General features: G+C 40.9%; 1 protein-coding gene and 1 long non-coding RNA gene across 4 annotated transcripts; both read left to right on the top strand.

The window, feature by feature from the left end:
- The first annotated feature begins 17 nt into the window (after positions 1–17).
- Positions 18–4,221, top strand: LOC146658717 (uncharacterized). 3 transcript variants are annotated; one of them, XR_014913651.1, is made up of 7 exons: positions 18–130; positions 1,543–1,587; positions 1,682–1,752; positions 2,096–2,110; positions 2,305–2,379; positions 2,502–2,523; positions 3,684–4,221. It is a non-coding gene; the product is annotated as an uncharacterized LOC146658717 (long non-coding RNA). The 3 variants fall into 3 exon arrangements; XR_014913650.1 differs by having other exon boundaries at positions 1,682–2,110; XR_014913652.1 differs by having other exon boundaries at positions 62–140; positions 1,682–2,110.
- A 390-nt stretch (positions 4,222–4,611) lies between these two features.
- On the top strand, positions 4,612–16,024 carry fxyd3 (FXYD domain containing ion transport regulator 3). The gene is made up of 8 exons (XM_085422437.1): positions 4,612–4,761; positions 10,715–10,748; positions 12,278–12,310; positions 12,495–12,518; positions 12,766–12,840; positions 12,951–12,987; positions 13,433–13,476; positions 15,234–16,024. The coding sequence occupies exons 2-8, from the start codon at positions 10,715–10,717 to the stop codon at positions 15,251–15,253; spliced, it is 267 nt and encodes an 88-aa protein (XP_085278563.1). The 5' UTR covers positions 4,612–4,761; the 3' UTR covers positions 15,254–16,024.
- Positions 16,025–16,830: the final 806 nt, after the last annotated feature.

Raw genomic sequence — 16,830 nt, forward strand, 5'->3', positions numbered from 1 at the left:
ATCCCAAATAAAGAGGAGGAGGAGGAGGAGGGAGCACTTAGTCAGGTAAAATAAGAAAGACGCTTTTAACAAGACAGTGTCTTAGAACATTGTCACCGCACACACCACTGCCACTGAACCATCAGCTCAGGTAAGCACAGGTATGGTGCAGCGAGGTACAATGGGAATTAGGACTTAGGAATTAGGCGCCAAGGTTATGATTCTTTGTAGTTGCTGTTCGGTGATGGTGTAGGTGTGCTGAGCTTGCTTTAAGAGAGTGCTTAGCAAATCTTTTTTGTTTTGTAGACTTGTTAAGGGCATCTAGGATATTTGGTTTATTTATGCACCGAGTCTTCCAATGTCATTTAGAACTCGGGGATGACGCTGAGGCTAATTTCCTCGGACCCCATACATTTTAAAAGACTGCAAAACTTTATCTTTTTCCATATTTAGGATGTTTTTTGTCTTGGTGTCTTCTTTGCATATTCAGAATTGAAAAGTCAATTCTGGATAGATCAAATCAATGATCTTGTAAAAACGAAACATGTTGCTGCTCTGTTTTCTGATGGGCAAATTATGGTTCAGCCATTCTAGTGCACTGGCGATGCATTGGCAGTCTGAATGTAGCTTCAAACAAGCGGTCTACCTACCTCGTACTACTTGTGTTTTTGCTGACATTGGTCCATCGGTGAGCCATAGAGAACTACAAACTTATAGCTTACAAAGAGCTGAAGTGAAACTGAGAAAGGTGTCCACTGCAACCACGGTCTGTTTGTTTTGGGGTTGTTGTTGTTTTTTTCATTTTTGATGGGTTTTTTCAGAAATTCTCCCATTCCTGGTAAACTCCGTTATCACTCTGTGCAGTTGTGATTTTGGATCAATGCATGGTGAAAAAAAATCAGACGGCATATTTATGCATCAAGGTGTTTTTTGATCTTCTTGACAGGCAAATCTGATGTGTTTTAAAAGCACGAGGTGTCTTTTATCTTGCTGGGTTTTGTGCGTGGTTTGAAAAGAGGCATGGCTGTTAAAAATCCAAACAGTGATGGAAAATTACTTTTAGCAAGAGAGAGAAGAGCCAATAAGAGAAAAGGTGCTAAATTTCTAGAATGCCTTGACTCTTGCCAGCCCAGGGGTCTTCCAAGGTCATTCAGAACTCGGGGATGACGCTGAGGTTAATTTCCTCAGACACCATACATTTTAAAAGACTGCAAAACTTTTCTTTCTTTTTTTTTCCACTGAGCATGTTACTTCCAAAACAAACGATACTGGAAAGCACATGACAGCATTCATCCAGTTGCAATGAACATTTGCAGAGCTGAGCGTAGGCTGAGGGAAAGGACCCGCTGGGTTCCTCCCCAAAACAAAAAGCGATCCGCTGTTTACTCTCCAAACACTCGGAGTGCATCCCTGCTGACGAGACACCGACCTCTCACACGGCAAGGGCAATCTTCCCGAGGAGAGGGCAGAGCGTGCGCTGTTTGGCTCTCTTATGTATGCATGTGAGAAAAAGTGATGTCTCGCAATCGTGTCTCACCATTTCTCTCCATCTGTCTCATTCAGTTGTGTTGAAGATGGGCCATCTCACTCTTGTGGCTTTTCTCACAGGTAAACAAAACAGAAATGCAGAAAATGACATTAAAGACAAAGTCCACATAAAATCCATAGAATTCATATTTTATCACCCTTGCTTCTCTTGCAGTGCTGTTCGGCCTTTTTGTGGAAGCCGAAGCAAGTAAGGTCAAAACTACGTGCACCTAACCTTGAGAATGGGTTTGTCGCAGTCCTGGTTTATAAACAAGCCATCCACAAATGTATTTCTCCCTACAATCAAAGTCATTCTTCTGCAGCCCTGACTAATATTTTTAGAGTCAAACTGTTTGCAGAAGGTCATCGCAGAGCAGATAAATCAGTTTGCTTAGTTCTAATAATAGCTACTCAACTGATAATTCACAGAATGTCATTACTACACCATATTTATTTATTTCCATTTGCTTTACATTCTCTCTTTCCTCTGGTTCAAGGAAACCAAATGCTGTCACACTTCACGACTACTTCAAATTTGTCACTAACTTCTTTTTCCCTCTCTTATATCGCCTCCTTCATGTGTCTGAAGATTCATTTGTTTACAGTAAGTGTACATGCTCTTATTTCTTTTATCATATACAATTTGAAATCTACCACATCAATAATATGTGCTCATTAAAAAGTTATAAAAGAACAGAGTATGACAATGTGTATTCTGTTCAGTTTAATCCATATCATAAATGAAAATGTGCTGGTTCTCTGCTTGATTTGCGGATGTGTTTGCTTTGCATCAAACAGACTATGAAAGCCTACGGATTGGAGGACTGGTCTTTGCCATCTTGTTGATCAGTGCAGGAATCGGTTTTTTGCTTTGTAAGTACTGTAATCGCAACAAAAACACACACATGGACAAAAATGTGCCTCTGAACCTCTGTAGAAAAAAAAGGTCACTGTAATTGAGTTGGGACTGACTACATCATGGTTTCTCTCCACAGATGGCAAATGCAAGAAAAGAGGGTAAGCTGTTCTTTTTGTGTCTTTTTTAAGCCTCACTTTGTAAAATAAATTGAGTGTAGGGCTGCCACGATTAGTCGACTAGTCACGATTACGTCGACTATCAAAATCGTCAACGACTAATTTAATAGTCGACGCGTCGTTTGAAGCTTTGTAAGATCCCAAAAGACGCAGGAATAAGTAGCAGGATTTAAGAGTGTAATAACGGACTGAAACAGAAGATGGCAGCACTGCATGTACAAGGATGCCAACTGCCGTTAAACCCCGGAGAAGAAGAAACTGTGTCCCAGAATTCATAGTGCAGCCCAGCTCAGTTTCCAACAATGGCGGCAGCTACTTAGTTTTAATGTTACTCTTATTATTCTTTCTGGTCACAAAATAAACGTTTAACATATTTTATGTTAATGTAGCTGTGTAAACTTGAAATATCTGCTCAGTTTATCAAGACACCACATATTTTCAAAAGTGCTCCGAAGTTTTCAGAGACGTCTGTTACCCACTAGCTCGATAGTTAGCCAGGGGCAAGGCTCACTAGAGCCCGTGAGAACACCGGACCGGCAAATCGTTTTCAAACCCACCGCCGTCTTTCGCTACTCAGGTTAAACATGTAATATAAGTCACTTAGATAACTTAAAAATGTTAGTGTTTGGCTTTTTTCAGTATTTGTTCCTGAGTAAATCGGTTTGGCTGAGATTAAAGTTATAGTTTATACACAGCTGAATAAACGTCAAGCAGACAACTGATTATCAGAAGTGTGAGATGCTTGAGAATATACTCCGGTGTCCTGTTATATTTTAGATAGCAAGGAGCAGACGGCTGAGTTTATTAAACTTCACCGAAACAATCTGCAAATTTCATTTAAATTTAATAAACTATCTTGTCTTTATTTTTAGTTAGCACATACTTTAAACACTTAAAGCTGTAAGCTAATGATAGTTATATAAGAGCAGATGCATGCTGGTGCAATAAGCTGTATGTTTTACGTTCAATGGATGCATGATCTGATTAGTCGACTAATCGCAAAAATAATCGGTGACTAGTCGACTATCAAAATAATCGTTTGGGACAGCCCTAATTGAGTGACTCTTATTTATTGTCTCCATCTCCGTCTTTCTGTTGAAACTTCACTAATTACTTCCTCTCGCTCCTCTGTCACTTTGTAGAAAACATACTGACAACAGCAGTGAAATCTGATCTGATGCTTGACAAACTGGTTTTGGCCTTGAAAGAAGAGCTGGCAGGAGATGGGGCGGAGAGATTGACTGCCTCCTGAGAGCAGGGGGGTTCAGAGGAGGCTCACCTGCTCAGATACCTGTGTGAAGACACATCCTATTTTTTTTTTTAATCAAGTACTGCTCAAATTTGACATCACTTCCTTCCGGTCTGCTAGAAGGAGATGCAAAGAGAAAAAGTAAATGTCCACTTCTGTGCTGATACGTTGATGTTTATTTTTGTAAATACACACTCATCCATGCATCATATCCAGTCTGCCATATGGTGCTTCTTTAGTTATTAATATTGTGTAAAGCTGATTAAGTAATACACAGTTAGCATTTTAGCATTACTACCTGCTGTTTTGATCAGTTGTCCATACTGATGCTGTCAAACTCTAAACTATTGGAATAATCATGAAAAGTGTATTCTGTCAAATATCCTGAGTCAATTCGAAATTAAAGTCAAAATAAATGTCGGTGTCAATAACCAAGAGTCTCATTTTCATAACTTCCCTACAGCAAATTAGCAAACTTTCATTTCCAGCAGTAAAATAAGACGTTATTTCATATTCAACTGTAATGGTGACAAATGCTATTATTACAGTACTTATAAAATTATTACTGCCCGTTTTTGTAAACATACATCACAGAGCGGAGGAAAAGCCAACCCCGACCCCACAAACCTCGTCTCCTTCTCCACAAGCAAACATTCCCCTCCTCTCCAACTCTGCGCCTACAACTGACTCTGGATCAGCTTCCACACCCAGCTCTTCTCCAGCCGCCAACCCTTCTGCTGACAAACGTAACCCCCAAAAACTGACCTGGGATCAGGATACGGCAACAAAGCTCCAGCAGTTTAAACTCTGCCCCCTTTTCCCTAAAACCCAGCCAACCTGTAGAGTGTCACGGAGTGCTGAAGGCAGGGTGTTGGCGCAGCGCGTGGAGAGAAGTCGCAGTTTCAGTGTCACGTATCCGTCCGCTCGTGAGAAATTTCCTCGTGATTTGCTTGTCGCTGCTAAACACAAAGGTAAGTGCCGAAACAAATAAATTAGCTCACATTTCACACAGCAGTGACGCCCTCGTCTATCCTTAGTTGCGGAAATTTGTTGATGAAGTTACGTTTTTTTTCGTCAGTTGAAAGCGTTAATCTCATTCCGGGCTAATTGTAGGGTCACGTCACATTTAGGTTGTCATCTTAGAAAAGAAGAACTTTTGGGGGGAAAAAACTTTGTTATTGTGTTTTTCTACACTTAAAGGTTCAAATAAGACGAGTAAATACAACGTAGGCGGAAAAGCAGAGCGTCAGGCGCCTATAACGTCTATTTGGCCGTTTCCATCGAGCCCACCAGTGCCAGGACAACGGGACTGCACGCGCTTATTTGCGTGCGTGTGTCCATCACCTTCTTTGCTATTTTTTTAAGTGCTCAACAGGCTTAATGTACACCAGCTTTTTGTAGATAGGTCCTTGTTTAAATTCATCAGATAAGAGGAAAAACTCAAAGGAATATTTGCGGCATATTTTATCGCACCAATAAGGAGTTGGATTTTTAAAAAGCGCACATTATTTTTCCGTTTTCGGTTGTAAGCTTTCCTACTTTAGACTTTTCTAACGTGCTCATACTGTAGGCTGTATACACGGTCTTTTTTTTAACAGGACTGCAAAATGGTATGTGTGACCAGCTGATAAGAGCAGAAGTGACTGTGTGCCACCAGGACAGAGTGGGACAAGGACACAGGCAGTCAGATTATGTTGCACAGGACATGCATAGCATGCTGCTAATTTATCAAAGCAATCATTTGATCGTCATGGTTTCAGATACAGACTGTGCATGTGCAAAGAAGACTCTGCAAGAGCACAAGGAATTCAGATATGGAGCAAATAAGTTAACTTTCCACCAAAATAAAGCCCCCACAGAACCAAATAACCACAGTGAGGCTGTGAAATGTGTTGTGCAAAGACGTGATGGGAGTGCTGCAGAGCAAATGTACTCTGTGGAAAATGATGATCAACTCTCTCCCAACAGTTCTTCCCTGTTTTTCCAGTGATATAAGCTAGGGGGCAAACATTAGGATAATAGGCTGGTGATATAATAGAAGAGATGGTAAGAAGACAGGACAGAAGCTAAATAAGATGATTTTGTGATGATAATAACTTCACTTATATAGTCAAAGTATTTGCAATGGCGTTTTCTTTCCTTTCTTAGCTGAGACAGACTTGTCTGGACGTCCTCTCCTCCTCATGTAAATTACAAAAGCCTAAAAAGAAAACGGGACCAGCAGTGGAGAGAAAAGGGAGGACGAGGAAGCGCTCTTAGGTGGCACACTTGCTGCTCACCTTTCCTAATTGCATCAGTTCAGTGGCTGACAAACACAAATTTAGAAACTGCAACAAGAAGACATTGATTTTAGATCAGCCATGTGACTGTGACCTTCAGAGCATTTCCTTTCCTTCTCTGGGATAATGTTGGAAGAGAAACAGATGATAGAGGTCTTCCAAAAAATTTTGTTTTGAGCAGCTGCTAGTCAGCACTTGGGAGATTGATGGGTGTAAGAGGAGGTTAAATTATGGAAATGTACGGTCTTTGTTGATCTGCTGAGTATGACTCTACAACATAAAGACTGTTTCTAGCCGCTCACTGTGGTGGTTTCCACTGTGGTTTCCATGAGTGATTCATGGCTTTAGTATGCTCCACTCCCTCTCTGTGTCCCTCCTCTTCCCCTCTCTTACCCAACCGCACTCTCCCTCTCTCCTATGTCATGTGATGTATTTCTTTCCCTTTTTTTTCAGTTTTGTCACTCTTTCATTTTCTTTGCCAGTGCTGATCTCCTCCACCTCATGCCTCTTCCTTCCTTTCTCTGTTGCTTGTTTCTCTTTACTTGTCAATGGAGTCCACACAGTTTTGCAACAACAGAGCCCATTTTGTGGTTGCTGTTTTCAGCTTGCATTTGTGATCACACATTTCGTTTCCAGCCTTTCGTTTCTGGAAAATCATCAAACGCCGGAGTCACAAAGTGAAGGGAGGTTCTGCTCTGTCTTGGGCAAGTAGAGGAAAAGTATTGGTTAAAGCAGGTTCACACTGTGTGCAGTGTGTTTCTTCGAGGACAAAGACTTCCCTGTGGGTGTGTGACTCGTACAGGATGTTTTGCATACTGGAATTCACTGCTTCTAATTTAGGAATAAAAAAATGCCTCTGAAAATAGGCAGCTGGCTTTGTAGTGCATTACATGACCCCAAGCACACCAGTGTCCAGCATTCAAACAGGTGGACGGGGGGTGGGGGGATTGTTAGAAGACAGAAACCAAGTCATACATGCTGTAAACACACACACAGTAGAGGAAGCTCTGATATTAAGACTTAGAGTGTAGTTATAACGTACTGCATGCGTGTGTTTTTCATACACGCGTACTTGTATCACTGATTCATTTTGTACTTTACCCTCATGGCTCAAAACATAGTTAAGCAGCTTAAGCATGATCTGGTGGAACTGGCAGTTGGCTCACATTCAAAGCCGAGGTGCTCACATGTTTGTGTGCTTTGCTCATTTCATTCCCCAAAGATCATCTTCTTGACACTGAATGGTAGCCGAGGAGCGCTCCTTGTGTATTTTGGATCCCTACGATCTTTCCTGCAGTAGCACCAACACAAGGAAAAAATTCTGATCACAAAATGTTCACGTTACTTAAAAATCAGTTTGCAGAAGCTTTACTTGTTAGCAGAAGTCGAAGTGGAACGTAGCTGAAGTTTATTGCGTAACCTCACTTGTAGAAAAGGGAGGAGAAGGAGTGTTGGGCGGAAAAGGGAAGCTCACCATGGGCTCGAGTGTATAGAGTAGAGAGCCTATCTTCAAGGGAATTTGTAAGGGAAGGGATAAACGAGAGAATGCTGGGGAAAGTGCAAGGACGTGACGAAGCGTGTCCAGGAACTGAAGAGTGTAGAGAATAAAGGAGAGGTCTAAACTGACTGGAGGGCACTGGAAGGGTAACAGGAGCTTAAAAAACAGAAGAGCTGTATGAAACAGCAGTGTTTAAACAAACATGCGATTGCTGAACACTTTCTGATGAGGACAGAGAAGATGAAGTGAAAGAAGCAATGGGTGAAAGGACGCAGCAAGAGAGCATGAGACGGAGTGTAAAGCACTCCCGAGGTCAGGAGGGAGAGGGATGCTCCGAGAGCTGACAACAAAACGCGAGGGATAGTCGGAGACAGGCGGGGAGAGCCAGAACAGAAAGCTCTTTATCCTTGGAGCAGAAGAAGCTCCACGGGGAGTTGGTGCCCGCAGTTGTGAATATAGGTTTTTAGTGGTTCTCTGGAAACATTTGTAATTTCCAAGTGGCCTGAAACCATAACTAAATTAGGTCAGAAACAACAGGATGATTAGCCAGTGACTCTTGTAGGTTTTTAAACAAAAATACAATATAGATTGATGTTTCCAGCATTTACAATTTGAAGATCTGCAGCTTTTCTTGTTCTTTTTATACATGAAAAATCTAGTAGTTGTGTAAATGTGAGTTATTCATGAACAATCCGCATATTCTGGCCAAGTTTGAACACTTTACTTACACACCAGGTGGTTTGTTCTTATGTTTCTGCAAGTCATGAACACAATGATTGGGATACACACCTTCATCACTTACTGCCTCGCCCCACCCTACACTAACATTTGCGTTAGAATATGATCTTTCAGTAGGAGCTGGGAGGCGCCACCTTTCTCTCCCCTGCCTGACCTTTCAGCTGCCCTTCTTTTTTTCCATCTTTGTTCTCTCTTACTGTCTTTCTGTCTGCTTTTGCCTTTGTTTCTCCCACCTTTCTCTCTCCCCCGGTGCCTTTCTAACTAGGTAAACCATTCTCCAGTGGTTGTTGGCCTATTTCCAGCAACTGTGCATTCCCCCTGGCTCGCCTTGGGTTGCTGTGGGGAGGCACTGTGATGGAGGCGCTCGTCCTGATCTTCTTTTTCTCCTCTTTGCTGCCAAACTCCGAAATACCACCAGCTGAACAGGGAGACACATTGTTCTTGCTTACATTCTTTATAGTGACCACCATGTCTCCCTTTCACACAAGCAAAAATGCTAGAAGATACCAGATTAATTGACCAATTTAATAATTTTGTATATAAAATGACACGTGAAAAATACAGATTTTCTCACAGACCCATCAGATCATTGGCAGGTGTCTGTTTTTGTCTGTCAGTCCAAAATCCAAAGATAGTCTTTCCCATATCAAGTATGGTGGAGAAAATCAATAATTTCTCATGTTTCTCATGAAATTACAGGAAATAGTAGTTTCATGAAAAACAGAGGGGGGTAAGTGGTAAGCTGTTACTGGTTTCAGGACAGTTTAGACAAGCTAAGTGGGGCATCAAATTTGACAAGTAACTAGGGGTGCACTCAGATCTCCTCTTATGGCAGCCTTTCAGTTCACAGACAAATGCTGCAGGGCATACATGACAGTTTTGCTAAATTTGTGTCCCCCATCTGGTTTGTTTGGTGTAAGGTGGCCGCAAAGCTCAGTCGGAGCCCTCTCTCTTTAATGTTATCTTAACTTTTGTGTCTGGCCTCATGCAAACAACATTCAATCCAAGGCAGTCGTTACTAAACGTTGCTTCTGTTTCTCCCCCATGGATCAACAGCTTTTCTTCTTGTAAATTTCCACCAGGAGCATGATGGAGAATAATCCCAAAAAGAATCTCGTTGCAGTCTTGGGGGAAAAAAAACTAATCCTGTCAAGATCCCAGATCTTTGCAAAAGTCTTATAGTCTATGACTGAAAACTCAGACCAACCCATTGTCTCAGGATGTCAGGGGATGCCAGACTTTTTAAAGGTTTCCAATGTGTGAATGTTTATGCCAAGTGGAAAATCGCTGCCCTGGTTTTTTTCTTTCAGGGGCAGGGGGTTAAGGCGTGTCCTTTCTGAGAGCACATGATACCCCTGCTCCGATATTCCACCTCACACAGCACAAATACCTCAGATAGTGTGTTTAATATGGGTGCCCTTCTCTGGAAATACATTTCTCTATAAACAGTGACACAAGTTTATAGATGTATCTAGGTCGTCTTAGTCTAAGGAGCTTGGAAAGAAAAGCATCTGGACTTCTCCAAGTTTCTTGAAGACATTTCACCTCTCATCTGAGAATCTTCTTCACTTCTAAGGGAACACCATTGCTCCTAGACCTGAGGAAGCTTCTGGGATGACAGGAGAAACGTCTTCAAGAAACTTAAAGAAGTCCAGATGCTTTTCTTCCAAGCTCCTCAGGCAACAGTAGAAATAGCTCAATTGGCCAATGCACAGTTCACCTTTAAAAAAAGTTGAATTCAGTTGTTTTGTTCTTGTTTTTTCAGACAGAAATAGCTGTGAAGTTTGAGTGCACTTACCATATTCTTGTGGATTTATCCTGTTTATCTGCAAGTGAAAGCTAATTTACAAAGAAGACTTAAAAAAAACTGACAGGAAACTTCAAACACCTGGACAGTCACCATAGCTGTGGCCACACAATATATAATGCATGATGACATTAGAATGTGGTCTATATTCAGGCTATAGAACATTAATGCTTCGGTGCTTTAAGATGGCAGCAGTGCAATGCAGTATGCACGAGAGATGTAATTCTCCTGTTGAGGCTCCATTAGAGCACTTTGTGTCCATCAACATCAGCTCAAGTTTCTGTGTGTGAAAATAAAGCAGGAGGGGCCACTTTGTATCCATTTGAATTTGATCATTTGACTTTGTGTGTGCTTCAAAGGGGACAGATGCATGTCCTGTAAGCATATCTCTGTGTGTTTAGTCCTTTTACTGCCCCTCAGAAAATACTGTGAGGCTAAATGTTGCATCATGTCTGTTGACTTTGTTGGCTGGTACTAGCCAGAGCCTTGTACTGACTAGAAGTTAATGGTTTCAGTCAACATGCATGCACAAGTGAAACATGAAGTTCTGGATGTTTCAACTAACTAGAGCTTGTGTTTCTGTCCTTATGTAAATCCTGAAGATGTTGAAGATCTGTGTTTTGGTGTTAATGACAAGTAAGTAAAACTCAAGTCTTTTAATATAGTGTGGGGGAAAAAAATTGTATCACGTTTTTTTTTTTTTTCTTCTTTTTCTAAAATGAGAAACTTAAGTTATTTTCATTCATTTGTTAAATCGGAAAGCATGACCAGTTAGCTTCACTTCCTTCTAACAGAGCTTGCAAGTCTCTCTCCTGTCAGAACATTGTACAAATATTTGAGGACTCCTGATAACGTGGTGGGGGGAGAAAATAAACAGCAGAGTTCATGAGTGGCTACAGATATCATCTGGTCACCATTTCAGTCTTGGTTTAATTAGGTTTACAGTAATGCAGTACTGTGTAAAAGTATATGCTTCTTTCTGATTTTCCTTTTTCTTGCACATCAAATTGAAAAACTAGACAAAGACTACCTGGGTAAATACAAAATGCACTTTTTAAATGATGATGTAATTTATTAAGGGAAAAGGGTATTCAAACCTACCTGTGTGAAAAAGTAATTGCCTCAATTATTAAATCATAAATTAAAAAATACTTGATGATTGGAGAAATCATGCAGGAAGTCACAAAAGAAATCAGAACAACAACTAAAGAACTGCAGGCCTCACTTAGTCTTAGTTAAGGTCAGAGTTCATGATTAAACAACAAGAAAAAGATCGAGCAAAAATGGCATCTATTGGAGAGTTCTAAGGAGAAAACCACCGCTGACCAGAAAGAACCCAAAGGTTCTTCTCACATTTACCAAAAAAACTTGATGACCCCCAAAACTTTGCAGAAAATATTCTAAACACTGACGAGATTCTAACAGTCAAACATGGTGGCAGTAGTGTGATGGTCTGGGCTGCTTTCTGCTCTCTACCAGAAAGTCCTGAAGGAGAATGTCCATCCATCAGTTCATGTCCTAAAGCTCAAGAACACTTCAGTTAGATATACCACGTGTCCACCTGTGAATGGCTCAAAATACAACCCCCCCCCCCACACCCACCCACCCAAAAAAAAACAATCTTGAGTGAAAACTGATCGAGATATTTTATTGTGACCTCAAACCAAACTCTTTCACACAGGGTCAAATAGGTCTGGGTAACTTTTCTCCCATGATAAATAAAATCCTTTTTTTTTTTTTTTTTTTTAAATTGCATTTTAGTATTCACTTTGATTATATTTGTCTAAAAATAAAATGTTTTATCAGAAACATTTAAGTGTCATTAATATGTTACATTAAAAAGAAAACAATAAATGAGGAAGTGGGGGGAAATACATTTTCACAGCACCGTATGTGGAACTAATTTCTGACAGTGTAGTTTCCATTGGTAATGAAGCGAGGCTTCATCAAGTGGAAACTAGAGATGATATTTGGTGAAACGGAGCTTTATTTATAATTTTAAATACGAAAGCTTTAAGGGGTATTTATGAATTGCCACTGAGAGAATTTCATTGCCTTTCTTTGAATGCTGCATGAAATAGTTTAACATCAGCTTCCACTTTCAAGATCTGTTATCAGCAGCACGAGATTGGCTCTGTTTCACTGTTGTGTCTGATCCCTTGCAGTTGTGTCCCTGGTGTTCGCAGAAGAACAGAACGGTAAGTACAGTCCTGGACGTCAGATTCAATAGAGCCTAATGTTTGAAACCTGTCCTCCTGACACTTAGGCATGCCACGATTTAGTAACTCTGATAATACCACTGATGATAACACTACTTAGATGTTTCTGAATGTTTCCCGTGTGTCTGCTTTTAACTGATCCTCTTTATTTCTGTTCCTACAGCGGAAGATGACCCCTTCACCTTTGGTAATTATCTGTAAATTTATTACTGTCTTATGTCAGTTGATTAAAGTAAGAAGATGATGCCTTATATTGATTGTTGCACCCTTATATAAAAGAAGAATGCAATATAAATATTGTTGGGTAAATGTCTATAATATTTATTTACTTGTTGGTGCATCGATTTCAGTCTCGACCTTTTGTCTGACTATTTTTTTTTTTTTACTTCAAGTTGTTGTTGTTGTCTAATGGCTAACATGATGTGTTCGTGCAGACTATCACAGACTGCGTGTCGGAGGCCTCATCCTAGCTGCCGTTCTCTGTCTCATTGGCATCACCATCCTTCTCAGTAAGTGGCAAAATACTCACAGATACATGCATTATACAAATATATGCACAGCTATAAATAGACTCCATCAAAGGCACGCAGTCATCTTTGCTTCTTTTCTCTCACTTCAGGCGGCCACTGCAGGTGCAAGTTCAACCAGAATAAGAGGTGATCTGTCATCGAAATATTTAAAAAACATCTGTGTAACAGGAGTAAACTAACGCTGCGGCCACACCGGAAATGTTTTGCAGCAATGTGCCCACCAGAGACCACAGAAAGTGATCACATTTGACTACAAGTGACTACAGGTTAAATAACCGCTGGCAACATGAAGCGGCCAGGACCTGAGATAAACTTTTCTCACATTTTGTGTGGCACTTCCAGCTAAGCGATTGAAGCAACTGCCAATGAGAGCACAGGATACTCCTGACAACTGGAGCCTCGAATATCTGCAACCAGCCCTCAGTTTCAAAGCAATGCACAAGAAACAAAGCACTTCCAGTGTGGACGGACCTTAATGGCACCGCATATCAAATATTATCTTGCAAGTCATGTTAGGCTTTTGTTTTGTTTTTTTCAACCCCAATTCTTGAATTCTTGCTTCTCTTTGCAGGCGGAGGACAGGAAGCAATGCTCAGCAGATGCTTACCGATCAAGGTAATGCATACATCCTGATTAATAATAATAATAATAATAATAATGGATTGGATTTATATAGTGCTTTTCAAGGCACCCAAAGCGCTTTACAATACCACTATTCATTCACTCTCGCATTCATACACTGGTGGAGGCAAGCTATGGTTGTAGCCACAGCTGCCCTGGGGCAGACTGACAGAAGCGAGGCTGCCATTTCGCGCCATCGGCCCCTCTGGCCAACACCAGTAGGCGGTAGGGTAAAGTGTCTTGCCCAAGGACACAACGACCAGGACAGAGAGCCCAGGGATCGAACCGGCGACCTTCCGGTTACAGATACGCTTCCCAACCCCCTGAGCCACGGTCGCCCCATTGACAACACTCTTTACCTTATTAACTGGTTCACAAACTAAAGGTGCACCAGTCGACCGGCCAGAGACTGTTGTCCAGCATTCTCACCCTGAATCAGTGACTGACTGGTCAGCCTCACGTGTGTCCGATTACAGGCCAGTCCATTTAATGTCCCATTCGGCACAGTGTGCAGGCTCCTCTCAGAGAGCAAAGATAAAGTTCTTCTAAGTGGGGGAACAACCACATAAATGTTTATAACAAAAACACTCATTAGACAGTTAAACTGAGTGAAAAAGAGGAAAAAAGTTTGATGTTCTGTCATGTGATGAAGTTATAAATATTGGAAATGGAATATTTTGTTCCTGTATAGGACACTCTATTTCAGCTTTTTAATGCATACCTATGAGTTGTGTGAAGCCGGATAAACAACTTCTTCTCTTATCAACATATTCACAATTTTATCACCCACTTGGCATCCTGCCTAGATCTCAAGTTATATATACTCGGTCCATCTGCTTCACTGTAGACATCCCCATGTGTCTCTCACACGCACGCACACACTGACACAGAATGGAAAACGCTCATAGTGCTGGACTGAGATGGCACAGACCTCGCTGTTCAACAGGTGCAGGGACTCTGGGAGTCTGGCAGGCAGAGAAGGGAAGGAGAGAGGAAGGCAAAAAGTACTGCTGTTTCATTTAACTTTGCATTTTTTAGCGTTTTTTGTTGTTTTTTTTTAACACACAGAAATATTGTTAATTTGTATACTCTGTGTTGGAGCTGTTGATACTGAGGCCAAGCTGTTTTGATTTTAGCAGCTTTAATATAGGACAAACACACAGGTGGCCCATATGGAAAAAAACACTGGGTGTGTATACAGGCAACTCAGCAGGATCCCACAGGGACATACTGCACTGTTAGGCAGTTTCCACTCACAGGCCCACACACTCTTCCTCTTTCTGACGTTCATTCTCAGATGATGAGCAGCATATAACAAAGAGTGGATTTTCTACAAAGAGCCACAAACATTCATCATTTTACATAAAATTATGATTGCTACGTTGTTACGGCCTCACTTGCCATGATGGGGTTGAGCTGGGGGGTGTTTTTTATTTGTTTGTTTTTGAAGTATTTTGCTTCTTCTTTCCTTTTTTTAATGCCTAATAAAAAAAGTCACACTTTTCAGTAGTTATTTCTCTAAATATGTTTACTGCTGTCACAAGATCCCAGTTAAATCTGCAATGTTTTGTCACAGTGTTCTCTAAAGTCTAGAGGTTTAATTTTTTTTAAAAAAATGCAGTTTGAGTTATATTGCAGATTAAAGCAAAGTCATGCAGACCCTACTAAAGGACCCCGTTTGTGCCTCATGTTGGCGATCATATTTTCAGGAAGAAAGTCAACCATGCTTTCCTTTGTGTGTGTCTCTGTAGGTCGTGCCTGCGACTGCTAGATGTCAGCCAGAACACACCGACTTCCCAAATCTGCAAGCAACAGACACCGCAGAGGATGAGCACTGGGACTCGTGACAACCCACAACACCCTACTGTTGTTTATTTAGAGAGATAAACAAAGAGTAGTCTGTGTGCACCTGATCTGAGGTGTGGCGCTTTCTACCTGAGCTACTGATCTTCAATCCGCCCCTCAACCCATACACCCACGTTCAAAAACATTTATATATATATATATATATATATATATATATATATATATATATATATATATATATATATATATATATATATATATATATATATATATATTTATTTCATTTCAATCAGTTTACCTTTTGTGATACTGCACACTGTGTAAAAATAAAAAATAAAAATGAATAAATCGATATTAACCAGCTGTGATACCCAGCTGCTCACGACAGAAATTGGTCATTGACACACAGGTCTTTTTTTATGTTAGTAGTTTTGAATGTATCTAAGTAAAATAGTAGCACAAACCTATTCCCAAATAAATGTCTCACATTACTCCTCATACCTGTACTGTATGTCTGAGTCAAACATTGATGTAGATGTTAGTCACTTACTGTGGCCGGCCTAACCCTGTGTGCTTTTGTGTGAATTATATGAAATCCATGTATTCATGAGTAATTAGGGTGCTGCTGGGAATTCATCAAAATCTGTTCGTTTCCATGTTTTGCCTTTTGAAAGAGTGTAGTGGATTGCACTGTTCAGAGAGTCATGTTTCTATAAAAGAAATGCTGAAACACCTATGTGCTCTTTACTTCTTACTTTTTTACAAAGGGGCTTTTTATGAAGTTTCAAATTAAGGCCTGCTGTACAATACCAGTATACCGAAGGCAGTAATACAGAGACAAAAATGATGTAGTTGTTGAGAGTGAGCTGTGTTGTTTCCAACAATTGAATGAGGCTTAACTGGATACGCTTCTCATTGTACGCTGTGTGTCTGATTTTCTGAAAGATGTTTTAAGGAGTAAAGAATTGGAAAGATTCACCTCATGGGTGTAACAATCTGCAAGCAGTAGGTGTAGTGAAGGTAGATGAATTTAAATACCTTGGGTCAACGTTCTGACGCAACGGACAGTTTACAACACAGGTGGGGAATACAGTGCAGGCAGGGTGAAGTGGGTGGAGATGAGTGTCAGAGGTGGTTTGTGACAGAAAGTGGTAGTGAGACCTGCTATGATGTTTGGATGAAGGCAGGAGGTCGGTCTGGAAGTAGTAGAAGAATGAAGATTTTCACTGGGAGTGAAAAGGATTAGCAAGATAGAAATTATCATATCAGAGCAATTTGGAGAGGAATAGCTGGAAATGTGTAAACGAGGCATAGGGCTGTTGAATATGGAGCGGTCAGGGGGCAGAAAGACCACAAAGATTCATGGATGTAGTGTAGGAGGACATACATGTGACCGGAGGATGCTAGGGACAGGGTGAGATGGGAGCAGATCCCTGTGGCGACCCCTAAAGGGAGCACCCGAGAGAAGAAGTCGACCACTTTTTAAAAGGCTGTGTACCATGTTATGTATCAACTGCTGATTTCCTCATCTGTTGGAAAAAT

The sequence above is a fragment of the Rhamphochromis longiceps genome, linkage group LG11 (assembly GCF_057381845.1).
Source record: "Rhamphochromis longiceps isolate RC_006_pf linkage group LG11, R_longiceps_female_GT1.1, whole genome shotgun sequence".
Classification (NCBI taxonomy): Eukaryota; Metazoa; Chordata; class Actinopteri; order Cichliformes; family Cichlidae; genus Rhamphochromis; species Rhamphochromis longiceps.